This window comes from Pan paniscus, chromosome 14 (genome assembly GCF_029289425.2).
Source record: "Pan paniscus chromosome 14, NHGRI_mPanPan1-v2.0_pri, whole genome shotgun sequence".
NCBI lineage: Eukaryota > Metazoa > Chordata > Mammalia > Primates > Hominidae > Pan > Pan paniscus.
Genome location: NC_073263.2, coordinates 6,976,630 through 7,000,282, shown reverse-complemented (window position 1 = coordinate 7,000,282; position 23,653 = coordinate 6,976,630). Strand labels below are relative to the sequence as shown.

The 23,653-nt window shown below is 34.9% G+C and overlaps 1 protein-coding gene across 1 annotated transcript; it reads right to left on the bottom strand.

Annotated features, from left to right (window-relative positions):
- Window positions 1-172: 172 nt before the first annotated feature.
- LOC134728876 (putative ankyrin repeat domain-containing protein 20A12) lies at window positions 173-21,878 on the bottom strand. The gene is made up of 6 exons (XM_063596031.1): window positions 21,792-21,878; window positions 21,188-21,268; window positions 13,903-14,277; window positions 12,198-12,347; window positions 969-1,250; window positions 173-340 (listed from the first exon to the last, which is right to left on the bottom strand). The coding sequence occupies exons 1-6, from the start codon at window positions 21,876-21,878 to the stop codon at window positions 278-280; spliced, it is 1,038 nt and encodes a 345-aa protein (XP_063452101.1). The 3' UTR covers window positions 173-277.
- Between the last annotated feature and the right edge of the window lie 1,775 nt (window positions 21,879-23,653).

The window sequence follows — 23,653 nt, the reverse complement described above, 5'->3', positions numbered from 1 at the left end:
AAAATTACATTGTCAAATTAGCATTCACTTCCTTCTAATCTCCTGAAGCCATCTCACTAAAAATTATGCTTTTGAAACAAATTAATGAGCTTAATTCATTTTCTATGAGTGTATGTTTTGACTTAGTTAGTTAATTTTTTTGACATGGAACTGTTAGCTTTCAATGCTGCTGCAAAGGCTTCCTTATATTCTTCTAACTCAGTTGTAACCTCTTCATAAGCAGTTTTCATTTTGTAGAATTTACATTCCACATCTTTAAGTGTGAGTTCCTTCTTATTTAGTGAAGCTGTATTATATCCTTGTTTAACTGCTCTAATTGTTTTTTATATTGTGCTTGTTCCTAAAACAGAGGAAAAGAATACACTTTTAAAACAATTATAACCTAATTATTATGTTTGTTGCCTTTCATTTTGAGTCAGTGATTCAAAGAGTATTTTTGAATATGTTAAAAAAGAGGATGAAGTTTAAAATATTTCAGCAATATCAAAACTAATAACTGAATTCAGAATTAAGTCTGATTTGTAAAAATTTGAAATCGTAATTATGCTAGTATTAATGTAATCTGGTCATATAAAAAGTAATAGAATCCATTCATAGTTTTAAAAAGTGATCAATGAACACTGTAGCTTAAGACCAATTCATAATTATCACATAATTTCTAAATCACAATTTTTTCCTATGCCAACTGGTCTTAATCATCAAATGACTCCATAATGAGAATCATTACTCTGAAAGATTGATTTTGTTATAATAATAATAATGGAAATTTAAATATTTAAAAGAAAAAACAGATATCTTTTTTTTCTAGAACTCTACAAAGCAGATTGCTACAAGAGAGGCAGAGGAAACTATATATATATATATATATATATATATATATATATATATATATAATCTCCAAAATATAATTTGCAGTGAAATAAATGAAAGCACATTACAAGTAAACTTACCTGATTTAAACAACTTACCTGTAAATGGATTTCTTCTAATTTTTCTACTGCCTGCATTGCCCTTTCATCTAGCTTTGATTTATATTCTTGTAGTTTACTAAGTTCTACCATACTGTTTTCCATATGTGTCTTAAGATTTAATATTTCTTCTTCCAACATCTTTTTATCCTCCTCAAGTTTTTCACATTCCTGTTGTACTTTTTTCATAGATAATAACTCCTGTTGAAAAACTTGATTCTTTTTAGCCAAATTGACACATTTTGAAGATACAGCTTCCTTCTCCGCCGTAAGATCATCAAACTGCATGAATAAAATAGTATAGCTTGATAATGAAGTAGGCTGAGAATAATCTAATACAAAACCAATAGCAAATTTTGAAATGCATTTACTTGCAATAAAATGTTATCTGTAATGCAGCAGATTCTTCAAATGTGAACCCTTAAATTACTCAGAATTTTAAGAACAAAGTTAAAGCTACCATGAGTCATAAAAATATATTCTTTACTATCATCATCTTTGCCACAGAATTTTTGTACTTCATTTTACTTTTATTTTTCTGATAATTCATTTTTGTTCCTCCTTAAATGGCACAAAGTTATCTCCTAGTAAAAAGTGTCTAACCCCCTTCCTTCATTATCATTCCCCACAGTATGTCAAAAAAAGTTTCAGAGATATCATATTGAGTTATTTAGGCCAAAGTCAATAAATGGGTCTAGGAATAAGACTTTGAAAATGATATTACACTCTATACTAGGCATGGTGGCTCATGCCTGTAATCCTAGCACTTTAAAAAGCTGTGGCAGAAAGATCACTTGAGGCCAGGAATTTGAGATCAGCCAGAGCAACATAGTGAGACCCCCATCTCTAGAAAAAAAAAATTTTTTTAATTACCCGGGCATGGTGGTTCATGCCTGTAGACCCAGCTAGTTGGGATACTGAGGTGAAAGGATGGATTGTAACCAGAGTTCAGGGCTGCAGTGAATTATTATCACTGCACTTCTGCCTGGATGACAGACAAAGACCCTATCTCAAAAAAAACCACAAAATAATGAAATCTATGATTAAGAACTCTGATGCTATAAGCCTTTCCTTAAACTGCAAATGTTTCATGCTAATTTGAATTGCATTTTAAGAAGTAATGATTCTTGGGGTAAAGACCATAGAATACGGCACCCAGAAATAAATCCACATATTTCCAGCCAACTGATTTTGGACGAACATGCCAAGAATATACGCTGGGGAAAGGACAGCCTCTTCAAATGAATGACACTGGGAAAACTAAATATCCATATGGAGAAGAATGATATTAGCTTCCTATGTAACACCATATAACAACATAAACTCAGAATCGATTGAAGACTGAAATATAAGGCCCAAAATTATCAAACTACTCTAAGTAAATATAGGGAAAATGCTTGAGGACGTTAGTCTGCACAAAGATTTTTATGGGTAAGACATGAGAAGCATAGGCAAACAACAAATCATAGACAAAAGACACTACATTAAGCTAAAGAGCTTCTGTCCAGCAAACAACTAAGTGAAGAGAAAACCTGTAGAATAGGAGAAAATATTGTCAAGCTATTCACCTAATAAGGGACTAATATACAAAATATACAAAAAAACTCAAACAACTTCACAGTAAAAAAAATCTCAGTTTAAAATTGGGTAAAATATCTAACTATACTTTTTTTTAGAAAAAGAAATACAAATATCCAATAAATAAATTTAAAAATGCTCAGTATCACTAATCCTCAGGGAAATACAAATCAAATCTACAATGTGATATAATCTTGCTTCAATTTGAATAAATTGCTGTCATTGAAAAGACAAAAAAATAACAAATGCTGGTGAGGCTCCAGAGAACAGTAAACTCTTACATGCTGTTGGTGGGAAGGTAAATTAGTGCAGCCACAATAGAGAACAACAGGAGGTTTTCTCAAAAAAACTAATAATGGGACTGCCGAGGGATCCAGCAACCCCACTACTGGATATTCAGGCAATAGAAAAGAAAACAATAGATCAAAAGGATATCTGTCCTCATATGTTTACTGTAGCTCTATCCACAACAGCTTGTGTATGGAATCAACCAACATGTCCATCACCAAATGAATGGACGAAAAACTGTGGCACACAAACACAGTGGAATACTATTCACCATATAAAGGAATTAAATCCTGTTATTCGTGGCCACGTGGATCAGTCTGACGGATGTTATGTTAACTGCAGACACAGAAAGATAAATACTGCACATTCTTACTCATGTAAGGGAGCTAAAGGAAAATTGAAGGCTGGGCAATATGGCTGATGCCTGTAATTTCCTAGCTCTTTGTAAGACCAAGGCAAGAGAATCATTTGAGGCCAAAAGTTCCAGAGCTCCCTGGGCAACATAGGGAGATATCTCTACAAAGTCAAAAATCAGACATGTGCAATGGTGCATGCCCATAATGCCAGCTGCTTAGGAGGCTGAGGTGTGAGGATCAGATGGGCCCAAGGGTTTGAAGCTGCAGTGAACTATGATCAAACCACTGTCTCCAGTCTGGGTGACTACAGTTGCCCAGAGCCCAGACTACACTAGCAAGACCCTGTCTCTTAACAAAAAAAAAGCTCACAGAAGTAGGGGAGGGGAGGCTGGTTAATGGATACAGAATTACAGTTAGATAAGAGGAGTGAGTTCTGGTGTTCTGTGGCATTTTAGGGTGAATATGGTTAACTATGACTTATTGTATATTTTTAAAAAGCCAGAAAATTTTGAATGTTCACAATTCAAAGAAATGAAAAATGGTTGAAGTAGTAAATGTGCTAGTTAGCTTGATCATTACACACTATAAACATGTATAAAAATATCACTCTATAGCCCATAATTATGTATATATGTGTCAATTAAAACAAAAGAGAAGCTACATTCATCCCATTTAAAAAACAGAATATGGGCCAGCCTTACTGACTTCCTTCTAATGAGTAGAATGTAGTGAAAGGGATACCATGTGGCTTCCCTATCTCAGACTGTTTTCCCTTGGAACCCAGCCCCAATTGTGAGAGCCATCAGGCCACAAAGAGAGCCTGAAAGTGCCTGTGTCAGTGTTCATGCTGCCTGTCCAAACCAAGTTTACAGCCGATGGGCAGCATCAACCATCAAACAAGTGGGTGACCAAAGCTTCAGAGGATTCCATTTCCCCAACTGATCAGCTGTTCCTAGGGAAGCTGAAGGGAGCAGAGACAAGCTGTCCTGGCCAAGTTTTTCCCAAACCACAGGTTCATGAGCAAAATAAATGTTTTTCTTTCAAGCCACAAGACTCTGGGTAATTGTTAGGAAAATAAGTTTTAAAAAGAGACAACAGGAAACATAACTTATGCAGCAGAAAAGAGTCTCCTTTAAAGCAGGATCTAATAAATGTTGATATTTATTTATTGATGTCAAACATTATTGAGAAGCAGTAGATAACCAGGAGAGAGACATAAGCTGCTGAGGAGGAATTTTCCTAAAACTCCTTCAATTATGAACTCTGATAACAAGGCAAGGGTGTCTTCTTACAATTTCCCCTCAAGTTAGGAAGTAAGACTGGGAAGCAAGAAGATGTATGATTTGAAAAACACCTAGAAATACTGGGTGACATAGGCAAAATCAGACATTTACCTGATTTCAATTAACTAAAATTCTAAAAGAAGAAGTTTTGAGTATTTATTAATCAACCTAGTATTCAATTTTCATTTTCTTTTCTAAATGAGGAAATAAGGAGAATATTATGGAATGATTTTTATTCTTCACAGAAGTAAAATAAGCATAGTGTGTTTTTGAGTGTTAAGACACAAATGCAATTTCTCCTTTACCTTACTCCAAGCTTGTTTGTATGGAGAAGTTAAGACCATCCCATCTCTATGTTATGCCACAATGCTTCTCTATAGCACACAACTTGGCTCTGAAATTTTGAAAGTCAAAATACTAATCTACTATGTGTCTCTGATAAATTGCCTGAACGTTATCTGATTTTGAAGTGCTGCACTCCTAAGACTTTTTCTTGGAATGAGTTAAACGTTTTATTCCAAGAATCCTCTACTGAGCTAGAAAGCAGAGCTGTGCATCTCTGTTTCAGTAAAGGGAGGTCAATAAAGGGAACTGTGGTTTCTGAGAATGCAAGATCTGCACTAAGAAAAGGATTAGCCACAGTGCTACCCAAGAGAACTAGCTACCAGGAGGAAAGAGGGTCTGTAAACTGCAAGATGATGACTTCACTTGATTTCCACTGAGAAAAGCTGGTGGCTCAGACTTAAACATCTCCTTCCTAGATGGTAAACATCTATGGAAGGTTCTATGAATTATAATGAGTTAGTAAAACATAATGCACTGAATATTAGACTATGTCAGCAGATCCTGTAACCAAAACTTACTGAAAATATAACTATAGTGGGAGGCAATGGAAAAGAGACTAAAGGCTTGAATGGAGAAAAAAAGAAATTAAGTGTGTCTTGTAAGCCTGGCGTCTGATCATGTCTTAGAGGAAGTAAGGTATAAGCTGGCCAGAGACTCCTTTGTGACACAAAAGGTGAAGTTACAGACATTCCACTAAATTTAATTTTTATTATGATATAAGACAACTGGTAATATGCAACATGATTGAAAAAAGCTTCTCATTCAATTCGATTGGGCCTTGACATAAGAATAGACATAAACAAGCTAAGAATTGACAATCTAAAAATAAGCCTGCACTTTTACAGTCAATTGATTTTATACAAGCTTAACAAAAGAACAAAATGGGAAAAGAATAGTCTTTTCAACAAATGGTGCTGGGACAACTGGGTATCCATAAGCAAAAAATAAATAAAGTTCGACCAAATATCTTATTTAATAATTAACTCAAAATAAAATAGTTAACTGTAAAAGCTAAAACTATAAAACCCTCAGAAGAAAACCCTGGCATAAATCTTCGTGACTGCATTTGCCAGTGTTTTCTTAGCTATGACTCCAAAGGAAAAATGGATTCAATGGACTTCAAAATTGAAAACTTCTGTGCCTCAGAAGACAGTATGAAGAAGTGAAAAGGTAAGACGCCAAGTAGAAGAAAGTATTTGAAAAGCCTGTATCTGATAAGGGACTTACATATATAGGAAATATAAATAACTCTTGCAATTAATAAATAACAAGATAAGCCAATTTTAAAAAATGGGCAAAGATTTTGAATAGATATATCTGCAAAGAAGATATAAAGATGGCTAAGCACATTAATAGATGCCTAATGTAATTAGTCATTAGGAAAATGTAAATCAAAACCACATGTGGTATCACTTCACACCACAGGATAAAATCTTTGTTCAAGAAAAAAGAGTGTTAGGAAAAATGTAAAGAAATTAAAACCCTTATCTAATGCTGCTGGGAATGTAAAGTGATGCAGCCACTTTGGAAAACAAACTGGCAGCTCCTTAAAGGGTTAAGCATGAAGTTACCATATGACACAGAAATTCCAGTCATAAGTATATGTTCCAGAAAAGTAAAAACATACGCATGCACAAAAACTCATACATAAATGTTTACAGCAGCATTATTAATAGGAGTCAAAAAGTGGAAAGAACCAGAACGTCTGTCACCTTTGGGTGGGAGAGAACCCAAAGGTCCATCACCTGGTGAATGGATAAATGAAATGTTTGATGTATACATACAGTGGAATATTACTCAGCAATAAGAAGAAATTAAGTACAGATACCGTATTAGGAGGAGACAGCAAAATGCCTAGGCAGATACAGAAGGGTCCCCGGAGAATCTCCAACCAGCCCCACAAGTGTTTACACCAGATATTATGTGCAGATAAGGGAACCTGGACTTGTCTTGCCTGGACATGCCCACAGCAGACCGGAGGCCCACATGCAGTGGGGGGATGGGGTGGAGTCACCAGGAATTCACGCCTTATGCAGAGGAGGAGCCTGGCCGCTTCAGCTCATGTGATCCTGGTATTCAATTGTGAGGTGGAAACCTCTTTGCAGGACCCCTCTCTTTGCTGAGAGCTGTCCTTTCACATAATAAATTCTGCCCTCCTCAATGTGTCTGCATGCTTAATTTTTCCTGGTCACGAGAGAAGAACCCAGATGTAGCTGAACTAAGGAGCAAAAACCCGGCATGAATACCTGCTACAGCACAGATGCAGCATGAAAAATTATGCTAAGTGAAATAAGCCAGTCCCAGCAGACCACTTGCTTTTTATTTCAGAGACTTATAGGCAAATGTATACAAAGAAGGTGGGTGGTTCCCTAGGGCTGACGGAGGATGAGAAAACTGGTGAAGATGGCTAAATGATGTGGGGTTTGTTTTTCGGGTGATGAAAATGTTCTAAAATTAATTGTAATGATGACGGCATAACTCTCTGAAAATACTAAAGTTAATGAATTCTATACTTTAAATGAGTGAATTGCATAGCCTGTTCATTATTTCTCAATAAAACTGTTACCCCCCACCCCAAATTAATTTGGTACTAGAGATTTGGAGATAGGTACTACTTGGTTTCAAATCACTGGCCAGGGTTCAAGGTCTAAGAGAATCAACAACGTGTCCTTTTTATAGAAAAAGAGATTTATATTTTACAAGCTATCCTTTTCATTAGTATCAAGTCTGTAAAATTAAATGAAAAATCTTTCTTTCACTGCTTAAAGCACTGACAGATTTATATAGAGGAATAAGACCTTGTTTTCTTTGGCCCCAATTTCTATCTAAAGTGTCTGGGAAACACACCCTTCAAACTATCAAATCTCATCAGATGGGTTTTATTAACACTTATAATGTGGCTTCCTTTCTAATCTGATTCTGGTGCAGCATCACAGAGAGAAGAAGCTGAAGGAAATCAAAATATTTTACCCCCAAATATATTTTTTGATGTATTTTGAAATGGCTGCTGCAGGGCCAAGAGATTGAAATGGCCCTCATTAAGGTAGCCCAATCTCGCCCCTTCTAGGTCTTCCCAGATCTGGGGAAGATTAACTAAGAGCCTGAGGCATTTAAAGTTTGAAAAGATATATTTACCCTCTATTTTCTCAACATATTTTGGCAGAATTTGGATTTTTCCATTATCAATATTTTCCAAAATGCATGATTTTTAATACCAAAACTGATTTAAAATTACCATACGTTGGAATATAAATTATTCTATTATAAAGATACATGCATTTGCATGTTCACTGCAGCACTATTCACAATAGTAAAGACATGGAATCAACCCAGATAGACATTATCAGTGATAATGGGATAAAGAAAATGTGGTATATATACACCATGGAATACTATGGAGCCATAAAAATGAATGAGATCATGCTCTTTGCAGGGATATGGATGAACCCGAAGCTGATATCTTCAGCAAACTAATGCAGGAAGAAAAAACCAAACACTGCATCTTCTCACTTATAAGTGGGAGCTGAACGATAAGAACACATGGACTCGGGGAGGGGAACAACAAACACTGGGGCCTGTTGGGGTCAGGAGGGAGAGCATCAAGATCAATAACTAATGTGCACAGGGCTTAATATCTAGGTGATGGATTGATAGGTGCAGCAAACCATCATGGAACACGTTTACCTATATAAGAAACTTGTTGGCCAGACTGGTCTTGAACTCCTGACCTCATGATCTTCCTGTCTTGGCCTCCCAAAGTGCTGGGATTACAGGTGTGGCCACCATGCCTGGTGGCTATTTCTCTTTTTAAATTCTCTCAGGACTCCTAAAATCTCAAAACTTTGACCTAGATTCCCTAATCTACATTTCCAGCTCTGACCATTTTCTTGAGGTCTCTTCCTTCTAGTACACATATTATAGAAAATATTCTCAACCACATGCTCATACATTGCTAATTGGTGCAGATTACTTTTGTAGATAGTGAATGTTGTCTATTTTATGTTCGTTCTCATTAATGTTACTTTGAGTATACTGTTATTTTCTAATCTCAAAGGGGGACTATCTCACTGTTATGATAGTAACCAGTATACTTTGTCCTTTTTTTCTTGCTTTCTTCTTTTTTGGACCAGTATACTTTGTCTCTTTTTTGTTTTTCTTTTTTTCTTTGTTTTGAGATGGAGTCACACTGTGTCATCCAGGCTGGAGTACAGTGGCATCATCTCAGCTTACTGCAACTTCCACCTCCTGGGTTCAAGTGATTCTCCTGCCTCGGCCTCCCAAGTAGCTGGGACTACAGGTGCACACCACCACACCTGGCTAATTTTTGTATTTTCAGTAGAGACAGGGTTTCACCATGTTGGCCAGGCTGTTTTTGAACTGCTGACCTCAGGTAATCCACGCACCTCGGCCTCCCAAAGTGTTGGGATTACAGACGTGAGCCACGGCACCCAGCCCTCTTTTTCTTTTATGATGAAAACTTTCCCATGAGAATCATATTATCAATTGTTTGCCTTTGTTTTCTTTTAAAGAAATTCCTTTTCCATAGAGATATGGCATGATGAAAGTCTTGTTCTAAAGTTTCTTTTGGGGGACACTTAACTATGTCATTGGGAAGCTTCAGTAAGTAGAGATCTCCCTTCTTCTCACTCAAGATTCTTCATCTCAAAATGGTGTCCACCAAATGTCTTAATCCAGGTAGTCTCTTGTTTAGAAATTCATGAAATAAGAACCTTCTCGAGAAGTTGGAGGCTATTGATTGAGATGGTTTAACGCTGCCCCTTATTATATGTTTTACTCCCAAGGTAGACATCAAAGTGGCTAATAATTCTATGACTGATGTCTAACTCACTTCTATGGGAATCTATACAAAACGTTTTATTTATGAGACAGAGTCTCCCTCTGTTACCCAGCCTGGAGCGCAGTGGCTTGATCACTGTTCACTACAGCCTCAATATTCCAAGCTCAAACGACCCTCCTACCACGGCCTCCCAATGTAGCTGGGACTACAGGCGTGCACCACCATGCCTCAGATAAGTGTTTAATTTTTTTTTTTTTTTTGAGACAGGGTCTCACTATATTGCTCTGGCTGGTCTCAAACTCATGGGCTCAAACGATCCTCCTGCTTCAGCCTTCCAAACCAGGTGTTTAACTGGGGACTAACATGAAACACTTAGAAGACTACGTGGAACATAGTGAGCTACATAAAATATTTGCTATTAGCATAATAATTTTATTGTATATCTTAACAAAATTGTGTATTTTAGGCAGGTGGCATGCCAATGGAAGTACTCTCCTATAGCTGCACTGAATCATTCTTACCACTGAGAGTTGCAGCAAATGGGGGACATAATTTATAACTTACTTTTCTCTCTGTATGACTCATTAGGCAATGACTATGTATGTACTACAATGTAAACAGCACTTCCTGGATTGAATAGTACATAACTGACATGACCAGCAGAGACAGGCTAAAGGCACTGAGCTGAAAACCCTGGACTCTATTGCTAAATCAAGGCTCCTGAATCCGTTCCCTCTGAGCAACTGTTGCTGTGGTGCTGCCTTCACAAGCACTCTGCTGAGCACTCAGATTGAGGTGCTCTGCTATCTGTCATCGGACAAGCTGCACCCAGAACTGTTCAGCTGACAAACTGGTAGCAGTCCAGAAATACAGTTCTGCTGCATAGTGAAAAAAGGCCAATTTAGATTCTTTTTCATAGAGAGAAAAACATAAATATGTGATTTAACAAGTCTCCTGTATTAAACTAATTGGTTTAGATTTGATATATAATTGCTAAAAACACACTTAGAATATAAACCTTACTGTGTCAAGGTCTCAAAGAAGAAATAATTGGTATGGTATAAAGTATTGAATTGTATGCTACAAACTTCTAAGCTAAAATATTTTCAATGTATGCAAGGATAGGTGGCATACATATTATATATTATTCCCCCATTAAGCAAATTTATAATGAGAGAAAATTATCTTCCATAAAAAAAGCCATGTAAAATTAAGAACTAAGTTTTTCTGCACAGACTAGACAATGATTGCTAACACATAAGGTCAATGAGAGAACAGTCAGAGAAAGCTTCATGAAAACAATAAATTGTCTGCCACGTCTGAGTGAATGAGGCTAGATGAACAGAAACTGAGAAGGTAGAAAGAATAGCATGAGCAAGACAAGTGCTGAAATCTGCCCACTTAACTCTGAGGATAAAGTCCAATGGCAGAGCAATAAAAACCCGTGTCCACATAATAACCTGTAAGTGAATGTTCACAGCAGCATTTTTCATAAAAGCTAAAAAGTGGAAACTAACCTAAAGGTCCATCAACTGATGAAAGAATGGAAAACCAGTGTAGCCATGGAATAGAATATCATTTAACTATAAGAAGAAATAAACTACCAATGTGTGCTAAAACATTATGCTAAGTGAATTCTGAAAACATTATGCTAAGTGAAAAAGCCAGTCACAAAGGACTACGTATTGTATAACTCTATGTATATGAAATAAGCAGAACAGGCAAACATATGGAGACAAAAGTAGATAGATGGTGGTCGCCTACAACAGAGGTAGGTGGAGGGACATGGAGGAAGGCTGCAGTCATGCCTAGGAGATGTAGGGTTGCTTTTCAGGGTGATGAAAATGCTGTGAATATACTAATAGATACTGCGTTGTACATTTTAAATGGTTGAACTCTCTGAAATGTGAATGATATCTCAGTGAAACTGTTTTTAAAATCCAAAGGCAGGATCAAGATAATTTTCTCAACTCTCAATTTTTGATGTACATGTTATCTCAAATTTAAATATTTCCACAGTTTTATAGTATATTTTAAATAAAAGATAAATAAAGAAAATGCCTAACTTTTCAAATAGTTTGTAAATTAACCTAAAACATGCACTTTTAAAAGAATAGTATAATGGCCTTTCTGTACAAGTTAACCTAGAATCTGTGAAATAAATAGACACAGATTCTGTGTCCACTCACAAAAGTGAAGAAATAAGACAATTTTCTGGAACATTCCATGAAACATTCTTCTCTGATTTAATCTGGCCTGCCTCATCAGAGCAATACAAAAATTACTTAAAAATACTGTTTTAACAGGACAAAAGTCAGTTTTCTATGAGGAATGATGTATAATTCTCAACTTTTCCAAGGGTACATATTGTAAGAGAAAAGGTATGCAATGGATTTTTCAAAATGGTAGAATGAAAGTCACTATATAAAAAAATAAGTACATTATAGAGATAGTAAAATGGAAATAATTCATTGTAATGAAAATAAAAAATCAAGCTTCTGCCATAATTAGTATCCTAAAACATGTTATGTAATTCAACTAGCTACAGAATAACAGTTGACATGCTAAGTTCCATACATACTTGACTTTCCACTTGAAATAATTTCTTCTTTGGGACCTGTGTCTCATCCAAATTAATGTGATAATGTGATATACCTTCCAGTGGAGACTCTAACATAGTTAATTTTTTTAGGCTGTCAGCCGCTTCTTGTTGAAGTTGTCTCACAACCACCTGAGAAAATATTTTTGTTACTGATTTTATAAATTGCCTTATTATTAAATTATGTTAATAATATTTAACTCTAACATACCTACTTTGAAAATTATCACCACACATATCAATTCACCTTCTTTTAATCACATGTACACATTTGTATTTATTACTGAATTCAGTGAGGGATGCACAATATGTTCTCTTCCTGCCAAGTTGGTATTCTCTTACTTACATAACAGATTCATCCCACCATTCAATCATCTTAGAAGCTCAACTCAACCTCAAAGTTCCTGACATATTCAATCACCTGTTCAAATCCTTCCAACAGATTCCTATCTCAGAATAAAAGTAAAATTCCAAAGGCCTTTGAGGTCCTAGGTAAACAGGTCTCTTCCTCCCTCTCTGACTTCAAAGCTCCTACAACTCCCTCCTATAATTACTCCATTCCCACTGTACGTGAAGCCTGCCACCCCTCAGTCTGAAAATAGGGATCTAATGCCTTACTCATAAATCACAGGCAGCTACAAGTATCTTTGTACTGAAGAAAATTATATTCCAATGATAGTCATTGAGCCTTGAAATAAAAATTAGGAGCTAATTATTAATATAAATATTCAAAGTAAACTATAAATACCAGTGGGAAGACTAAACCAAATATAGTTTTGCTAAATATTACCACATGTATCCTAAATTATGATTTTATAACAATTAGGTGCCTTTAAAACATTACATAGTCAAAAAAATATGTAATTTGACATATTTTCAGATTTGTTAAATTAATATGATTAATAACAAAGATATACCAACTAAAATACATAAAAAGCTACTTAAAGCAAGGTATTACAAGACACAGCAATACACTTCAGTTCATCTGGGAAATCTAGAATTAAGTGTCAAAGAAAATCAATTAAATTTTAATTTGAAAATACTCATTTCAGGTGTAAACATTTCCATTTATACTTACATTATGGTCTTAACATGTGGCAACATAAAGTCATTAAAATTATTATTTCAGCAGTACAGAACTATCTACCTTAAAATATGACTCTGTGCCTAATAAAATTTCATAGGTGACACAATGTCTTTTCTCAAAGTAAATCATCTCTCACCTCTACCTTTTATTTCATAGAAATGAGGCACGTTTCTAAGCTGGTATAGTAAACACGGTTTTCCTTTTTTTTAAAATTAAAACAGCTTTGTTGAAATATAATTTACATACTATAGAATGTATCTGTTTTAACTTAAAGTTAAAAGATTTTTTAGTCCATTTACTGAGTTGTGCAGCCATCTCTACAATCCAACTTTACAGCATTTCCATCACTGCAAGATCCCTCACGCCCATTAGCAGTCACTACCAGCTTTCAGCCCCAGCCCTTTGCAAACATTAGTCTACTTTTTGTCCCTATACGTTTATCTTTTCTGGATGCTTCATGTAAATGGAATCATACAGTATGGTAAACACACTTTTTATCCATTGATTTTTATATTCAACTAAGTTCAACATGTATCCAGAACCAAATGTTTAAATTTTCTTTCTAAAAGTTTGAAAATATTTATCTTCCTTGATACTTACTACTCTTTCTGCTTTCTTTCTCTCATATTGAAAGAGACTTTCTTTTAAATGATCACATTCATTCATTACCTTCTTATTTTTCTCTTCTAGCATGAGGTCTTTCTTTCCACTCTCAATAAAGCCTCTTTGGATATTAGTTACTATCTCTTTATGATCCTCTTTCTGATGAACATCATCTAGTTGCTGTTCAATGCACGGATTTTCATGTTGGAGTTGACATATCCTCTCTTCTACACAGCTCCACTTTCCAGTGGAATTATTCACTTTAGCTTCTGCATTTTCATACCTCTCTTTCATTTCCTTTATTTGCTGCTGTGTTTGGCTTAGGTCGTTTGGAGAGTTTCTAAAGCCAATGACTTTTTTCTGAGAGTATCTCTTTTCTTACGGAACTTATCTTTTAAGGTATTGAATTTAATTTGCGTTTTAGAAAGTTGTTCAGTAAGAAACTCATTCTTATCTTCTACTTCGGAAATATCAGAACTCATTTTTACTTGTACGGAAACATCTTGTGTTCACTCTAATGCAAGTTTTAGGTTTCTTTCTGTTTTCACATTTTCACTGTGTTTACTTATAGCAGCAGTCAGTCTAGACTGATGATTCAATTTCAGCTTCCAGTCTTTTGTTGCTTTCTTCTTCCTTCAACAGTTCGGAATTGAGCCTTGTATTCTCAGCTTTGAGATCATTAAGCTCTTGTTGATACCGGAATTCTGTTTTTGTTATCAATTCCTCATTGAGTTTTATATACTTTTCAAGGGCAGCATTTATTTTTTTTCACAATTTTAACGTCCTTAAGATATTTATTTTCTTTTTCCAGGTTGTCATTTTTCATTGTACATATTTCCTGTCTGAGTATAGCAATATCTGTCTTCAAAATGCAATTTTCATCCATCAGATCTTTCATTTCTTCGTGATTATGAAAATCCTAAATAAAACAAAAGAAAGTTTTAGCTAGTACTCAATAAAATAACATATCATGATTACCTATGAAGTTAAAGAATAACCTGCACATCCATATACTAAAAAGGTTACTGTAAGTGGATATCCAACTGGAGAAAAAGTTGAAGCAAAACTTTGAACCTTATAGAGCATAAGTTCCAAAAAGTTCAGAAATTTATTTAAAGTCAATGAATTTATAAAAGTAAACACACACACACACACATGCACACCAGAGAATTTTTAAGAATTTCAGAATTGGAAAAGCCTTTCCCTGAATTACAACAAACTCAAAAGCATAAATTAAAGCATTAACAAATTTGACTAAATTAAAATATATCAAAAAATTGCATTTACACTTTGATATCTAACCCATACACCACCCTATAGTAAGAACCTTACTTCACACGTACTTGGACAGATAAAATTTCCCAGAGTTACTACAGTTCTGTTTCACTGATAACATTCTATTTCAATTTGACTCTTTTAACACTTTTATAGTCAGTTGTAAGAATTACATTTACTAAATCATAAATCTAGACATTATACGAGTCACTCCTATATACATTCATTGATGAACTCATCTAGTTACCACAATTTTGAAAAAGAAATGTTAAAAATATAAGCAAGCTACAGGATTTTCCCCAGGACTTCTGACTCTACTTCTAGTTCTCTGACAGATCACAGTTACTTCTGTGGTGTAAATGTATCAATACGAAAGAAAACTTTTATTTCAAAACACCAATGGTAAATAAGATAAAATTTATAGAGCTCTTCTTAGAATATCATGAGATTATTTGTGATTGCAATAATTTGTTTCCTCTTTATAGTATTAGGTACAGTAATCAATATGAAATAGCGGGAAGTACAAGGAACAATTTTACTGGGAAAAAAATCTTTATCAATAGGTTATCACTAAGTATATATTATGGCATATTATTGTTTTCAAAAGCTCTTTGTAATAAAATAATATCCTATGTGGATGCCAAGATTTATAATAAATATTAATAATTGTACCTGTAAGTGTCATCATTCATTTTTTGAAAATGAGATAACATTTCTGGTTTGTTTTATACCAAAATATTATATATTACATCAAGAGGATATTATAAGTAACATTGATAAAATAAAGTTTAAAATATAGAATTTTTACCAAAGATTGATTTATCTGATTTGGAGTATTTCTTGTAGTCTTCAGTTTCATCTCTAGTGATTGAACAGTTGGTTCAAGTTGTTTTGCTTCAACTTCTTTCTTATATTGTTTCTCTTTCCTTTCTAATTCTTCTCTATTTTTTTGTACAGCATATTAACATTTGTTTTTTCTTCACTTTCTTGTCTTAAGATGCATCTGCAGATAAAGACATTTATCTTAAAATTCATTTTGTTAAAAAACAAAGAGATCATCCTGTGATCTACCTCTGCAGATGCTCTTTATCATCCTAATAAAATTTCTATGTTCTGGATTATTTATCCTTTGTAGTTCTCAGATATTTAATTTCTCACTTCAACATCTTCAAACTAATGCATATACTTGAAAAGTAGTAAGGAAAGAATATTCTGCTAAAGTTTTTGTTACTAGTCACTCTAGTATGTATTATAAAAAAGGATACTGGAAATAATTCAGTATAGTTAGAAGTTCAAAATTACCTTTTCAAATCACACAGTCATAATTACTCCCCGATTAGAAAAGATCATTTACAATCAACTCAATTTTTTAAGTTACTATTTATTGACAAGCGTATAAGTTCACTAGAAATAAATTTTCATCTCTATGAAATATTGTAGGTGTCTCTCCAAATGATTTACAGAGTAAGATGTCTCTCACACAAACTATATCTGCAGATGATTGTCATCTAAAACTAGGCTAAAGAGTCTAACATCTGTTACCCCACACTTTTTATAATTCTTTCTTAATACTTCCAATTCACCTTCTTATTACATATATTTTATATATTTATTAAGCTGTTGTTCATTATGTGTAATATATAATTAATGCCCTTAATAAGTATGTGTATGTTTACACAAGTTATGTTTTCCTGTGAAATCTAGTCCCAGAAGTGGAGTTGTTGAGTTAAAGGGATGTCAGGTTATTTGAAATTTTGATACACAGCACTAAGTTACCCTTCAGAAATAATTTACCAATTTCATATACCAGCAGTGTATGAGAATGCCTTTTTCCTCACATTTTCAATGGTAGTAATTACTTTTTCAATATCAGCATGACTTTACAAAATATATCTTATTTTAAGTTAATTTGCATTTTTCTGATTACCAGGCAGGGCTAAATATCCCTGGTAAAACTATAAAACTTGTTAATCATAAGGAACATTAGTCCAATTTTGAATTAGTTTATAGCACAATGATAATTATCTGCTGAGAAATGCTGCTATAGGTGGCCAGGCACGGTGGCTCACTCCTGTAAACCCAGCACTTTGGGAGGCCGAGGTGGGCAGAACACCTGAGGTCAGGAGTTCGAGACAAGCCTGGATAACATGGTGAAACCTCATTTCTACTAAAAATACAAAAAATTAGTTGGGCAGGGTGGCACATGTCTGTAATCTCAGCTACTAGGGAGGCTGAGTCAGGAGAATCACTTGAACCCAGTATGCATAGGTTGCAGTGAGGTGAGAACACACCATTGCACTCCGGCTTGGGCAACAAGAGAGAAACTCCATCTCAGAAAAAAAAAAAAAAACAAATAAAAAAACAAACAAAAACACACTGCTATAGGCTTACTTACTTATCATGCTCTTCCTTCAGTTTCTTGGGAAATTGCTGAGGATACGTTTTCCCAACCTTTCTCTTTTTGGTTAATCTGTCAACAGCAGCAGAAGACGTACTATGACATACATTTTCTGATAGTTGTAGTTTTTCACTTTTGTTTGTATTATTTCCTTCTTTGACCTTTAATAAAAGTAATATGAATAATAATTATTATTTTATTCAATAAAAAAACTTTTTCCCTGATTTTTTCACTTGATTCAGGTTAACTATCACCATTTTAATGATAAAAGTATTTTGTGCTTACTTTAATTTTATCATTATACATAATAATTATAAGATACTTATCATTTTATCATTGAAATTTTTGTCAAGTCTGCTCATTTCTGTTTGAGTGAATGGAATAATTTTCCAAAATTTCAAAAAGGACTCTTCTCCATTTTGTGCTTTTATTCGCATCCACTCTTTGCTATCTGATATAAACGTTTATGCTATCTGACTGGCAGAAACAGAGAAATAAAAAGACACAGGCATGACATATATGTTCTGTCATTGCCACCTGGATTTTACATGAAATAGCCAGATTAAGAGGATGTGACCTTGTAGGCCTTCAGGAAGAGTAAAGAAGTTATCCCTTTTCTGCACTGAGCTATTCTTTTCCCCACTGCCTTTTATCTCTTTTTTTTTTTTTTTTGGATCCTGGGATATCAAAAAAGTGAAAGTTCTCCCTGAACTATGGGAACCAATGTTTGCCACAACACAAGAAGCAGAGTGAAACTGCTGAGTTTCTAGTGCAGAATTCTGGAAAACGAGATGCTTCCCAGATTTCACATTCAATTACCACAAACATTTATAGGTAGAAAACATACAGTACTGTTATCTACTTTAGCCCCATTATCTACTGAAAATGGGAGTCAAACCAACCAAGACATATGAAATGTTTCATCCAGAGCTCTTGAGGTGGCATTCCCCAGCATTTCACGGCACCAAATAGCGTGATACAATTCCATATTGCTGAATTACATAAATTACCAGATAAATTTATCAAATTAGTCAGATATATTAAAAGTCTAACTTGAGCAAAGCAATTTAACACCTCAGAGGGTGGGAAAAGGCCTCATCTGCTTTTACTTTGAAAGAAGAAAATCTCTCGATTTTTGTCTATCTTTAGAACACCATGTACAGAACTCAACTTTCTACTAAAGAGTCAAAGGCTAAATTTTTAGCCAAGAAATTATGCTTCTTTCTTACATGATAAAAATCATACATGCCAAAACTTAACATACTTTATTAAACAACATAATGTAAGGTCTGATTCAACAGAAATATTGGAGTGGTGATTTTTTAAAATATGTGGAAGTATATATTTGTTTTCAAAATATTGGAAATAAGCATGATGGAACTATACATTCAAACAGTTTGAGCTAAGCAGATAAACTGGCGTGCATGAAAACACATTAAACAGACTCATTTGGCTGGGAATATTCATTGCAACTCTCAAGGCTAGACGTGTTTTTGTGGCTCATCTCAGTCATTGCTTCCCTCCCATTGTATTCCCATTCTATCATTAAATAAATGTAATTCATCCCTAAATGAATACAGAAAAAAGAATCTAGAATCTAAAGCTTATTTCTTTAGCAATTTCTTTATGTTGATCTGGTTCAGAAGGTCACATGGTATATGGCTGAATTAGTTTCCCAGCTCATATGCCACTTGGAAGACTGAGAGTGAGACTTAGGTTGATTAATGAAGAAACATTATGAGAACATTCTCCAGAACCGTTGTTTAGATAGCAGGACTAATCTACTTTGACACATAATTACACATTTAGAAAACCCCGCTGTAACTGTACACATGAGATTTTCTTGAATAGAAAATTTGACTAAATCAAATAATTGATAAAGAGAAAAAAGAAGCAGCAAGTGAACCTCCGTCTTTTTGAAGTTGGACTTTCTCTTTCTCCAAAGCCAGGAACTCTACTTGTAACATGCCTACCTCATTCTTTTTACTATTATTATACTTTAAGTTTTGGTACATGTGCACAGTGTGCAGGTTTGTTACATATGTATACATGTGCTATGTTAGTGACCTTGGAATATCTTGCTGTAAGTCTTCTAGCTATATTTTTGATGTTCTCTCACTATGTGGCAAAGAATAACCCGCATTTTATAATTCAAGATTCATACTTTTGTAGTTATTAACACTGGGATTGTCATACAGCGGCTTCTGGAATAAGCACTGTGTTGGTTTTCTGTTTTTATAAGTATCTGTAGGAGCAGAAATACTGTGACTTTCTATCTGAATCATACGCTTCATTTCTTTGGGGTGGGTAAACCACAAATCAAAAAGACTTTCTGGATCTCTAGACTGAGACCAATGCCTAATGTCTAATTTCCAATTAGTGGTATTTGGGTTTATATATTTTTCCTTTTGCATGTCAAACTCTTAATCATCTTTCATTTCAATCATAATTACTGCGTTCCTTACTTTTTCAGTTTCTATATCATAACAAAAATTTTCATCATCTGTGTTAGAAACAAGCTGTGTGTCTGGTTTGTTATCATTTTTATAGTCTGATTTATTTTAATTTAAATGAAGCTTAGAAGATGACTAGTAAGTGTATTTCAGGGACCTGGAGTGTGAATGGAATAAAAAGACATTTGACATGGGCTTCTTCTGTTCAGGCGCTGCCTGGACTGCCACAGAGCTAGACCCTCCAGATACATTTTTCTCCTCACAATCAGGGACATGATTCATCAGACTAGAGGGCACTCCTTTTTTGTTCATCCCTCTTTAGAGTTACCATGTAGGAGCTCTTCCTCGGGGTAAGCAGTAATTTTGGAGTTTTCAGAACTTTTACCAATATTCAGCTTGAACTTGTTTGTAATGAATTTTAAAGAAAGTCATGAATATATAGATTGAGTCCCTTTATCACTGTTCTTACCCAGTTCTGGTTCTTGAGACTTTTTGGGGGGGGGGGCAGGTGCAAAATGGAAAACAAATTTGCTTATTTTGTTTCTCAGATGTCTTTTCTGTCAGAGTGTATGTTTTAAAATTAGCTTTAATCAAGTATAAACAAAGAAATATTAGAAAATAGTTAAAATTTAACTGTGAAACTTAATCTATGTGTTGCTACTCTTAAATTATGGGATTGTAACTAAAAAGTGAAAAATAATTTGCCTTGGCTTAACATAGGACAGAAACATGAACCAGCAAGCTGAACTCTCAGTGTCTGTTTGGACTAAACTTAATGCATTTGTGTAAAATCTACCAGAAATGAATTCGAAGATGATAGGTAGTATTATAAAAGCTTCCTCTCTTACGAAGACTTTACCTAAGCATACCAGAAAGAGTGAGCCCTTACAGTGCATGTTTATTTCTGAAGATTCACTAGAGCACTAGGCAAACACTAAATTATTAAGAGCTAAACTGAACACCAATAAGAAAGAGAAGCAAAATTTTAAATTCTAATTCAAATGATATACTACGATAGTGTTATGTATCTAGATAGAATTTCTGCTTATATCCACTTCTAATATATTTTAAGTTCCGGTAGTGATAGGGTTTGGATTTTTTAAATTTTAGTAATGTTTACTATGTATTTATGTTGAAATAAAGTTATTGTTCACACCCTGACACCAAAGGTCCCATTCTGCAAGGTAGGATTCTCGTAATAGGCAACTGCATTGACTTTTATGACCCCATTCACTCCCTGAACACAGACACAGAAGTCAACTGGTGACCACAAAACAGAATAAATCTTTAACCTCGGCACTGGTGACCAGAAATATAAAACTGCAACATTTGAAGCACTGGCAATGATGACTCCTTTAATACTACTTTAACTCAGTGGCCATTGTTGTTAAACTGTTCATAATTTCTATTCCTCAGTAATATGACCCAATACTTCATGTTACCTTGTGTATTATGAGTAAGGTTATATAAATAAAACAGCAAGATAATTCTGAAAATTTCTTGCCTCAATTCCAAGGGTAAAGACAGCTATGAGTTACTAGAGATACTAAGAATTACTAGAATAACTAATAGTTACTAGAGATAGTAAGAATATCTTAAGTTTCATAACTGGTTAAGATGTTTTAAAAATTAAATATAAAATTATGATCTATTGGATTCTAAAGGTATAGTCTGAAAGGTCATGTCATTTGGACTATGCTTTGTTAGTAAAGCAAAAAAAAAAACCCTAATATTAAACAAGAACTTAAATTTTCATATACCTGTGATTGCTTCTTTTCACTTCTTTCACACTTTTCTTGCTCTTCCTCTAAAGCCACTGGTAAGGTTTGTTCTGTTGACAAATTCATTGATTTAGTTCAAATGAACTAAGAAGAGTTAGATAAAGACTATAATCTTTATAAAAATAAATAGAGAATAACATTTCTTTGTATTTTATATTTTGAGAGTTTGAATGAAACAATGTTTACTGAAATATTTACTTCTGTAAGAAATACTTCTAATTATCCAAAACTTCAACAAACCACTTGGGGAGACACCAGATATCACCAGATTCAAGCCATGCAAAATCTCAGGGTCACTCACAAATTGTTCCACCCAACATAAGTCAACAAAACTGTTGGAAACAAAACAGAAATTTGAAATACAGTCAAAATATACAATGTAATGCTTTACTATACTTTGTAACACTATCTTTTTAACAAGACACTAATTGAGTTGGCAGTTACTAATAATTTGCAAAATTATTGTTCTTTATACCTCAATTAGTGTGCACCCGATTTTTTACATCACAAATGTTTTCCCCTGCTATTCTGAAAAATTTATTTTCATCTTTTAAGACTCAGAAAGTAGGCTGGGCATAATAGCTCACATCTGTAATCCCAGCACTTTGGAAGGCCAAAATGGGAGAATTGCTCAAGGCCAAGAGTTTAAGACCAGCCTGGGAGCCATAGGTAACCTTGACTCTACAAAAAATTAGACAGGTATGGTGATATGTTCCTGTTGTCCCCGCTACTCAAGAAGCTTAGATGAGAAGATCCCTCAAGCCCAGGAGTCTGAGGTGTCAGTGAGTCTCAATCATGCCATTGAACTCCAATCCTGGGTGATAGAGTAAGAACTTGCCTCCAAAAAGAGGAAAAAAAAAAAGGCTCAGAATGCTATGTGAAATCTTCCTTGATTCTAGCTATCTTTCTCCACACACACAGGTGTCTGCTTTGTTGGGGTCCCTTAGTACCTTGTCAATTTTTCTAGTGTCACTTTACCACCTGACCTGCACATCATGTCTTTACATGTTGACCCCCTTTGCTGCTAGACGGTAGAGGACAATCTTTTGAATCATCTTTGTATAAACAGTCTTAATTTTGCTAAATAATTACTTATTGAGTTCCTGCTAAGTGTTAGGCACTGGGGAATAAGAAAGGAAAATAGAAGCTGTCAGGGATGGCTTTCCTAAAGATCATCCATGAGCTGAGACTTAGAGAGTGAGGTTAGCCAGATTAAGCGAGGCAGAGGGCAGGAAACGGTGAGCACATGCCAGGCAGCAACAAGAGAGGAAGATAAGCCTCCAAGAGAGTATGCATTTCTCTGCAGAAGAGGAAGGGTGAGGGGGCCATTACCAGCAGCTCAGTAATTCCAGAGAAAAAGGCAGATGGGGAAAGGGATACAGATGGAGATTTGGGCAGAAATCAGTTTCCTTTTCTTTTCTTTTTTGGGACAAGGTTATACTCTGTCTCCCAAACTGGAGGGCAGTGGCATGATCTCAGCTCACTGCAACCCGGCCTCCCAGGTTCAAGTAATTCTCCTGCCTCAGCCTCCTGAGTAGCTGAGATTACAGGCGCGTGCCACTACCACCTGCTAATTTTTGTATTTTATTAGAGATGGGGTTTCACCTTGTTGGCCAGGCTGGTCTTGAACTTCTGACCTCAAATGATCCACTTGCCTCAGCCTCCCAAAGTGCTGGGATCACAGACATGAGCCACCGTGCCCAACCCAGAAGTCAGTTTCTGAAATCCTTATAAAAACCTTTAAGATGCTTGGACATTAGGTATTCAGGAGTGGTTCACGGATCTATTTGCATTAGGGATAATTCACTCTAAATACTGCGAGGAGCATAAAATTCTGAGGC

Bases quoted from the DNA above. Each gene is read 5' to 3' on its own strand.
- LOC134728876 (XM_063596031.1), bottom strand. From the start codon at position 21,878: ATGAATTTGTCAACAGAACAAACCTTACCAGTGGCTTTAGAGGAAGAG. The intron at 12,348-13,902 runs GTAAGTATCAAG...ATATTTTCTCAG, and splicing joins GAAAGAAAGCAGAAAGAGTA to GTGGTTGTGAGACAACTTCA. The intron at 1,251-12,197 runs GTATGTATGGAA...TTATTCATGCAG, and splicing joins TATTTCAAGTGGAAAGTCAA to TTTGATGATCTTACGGCGGA.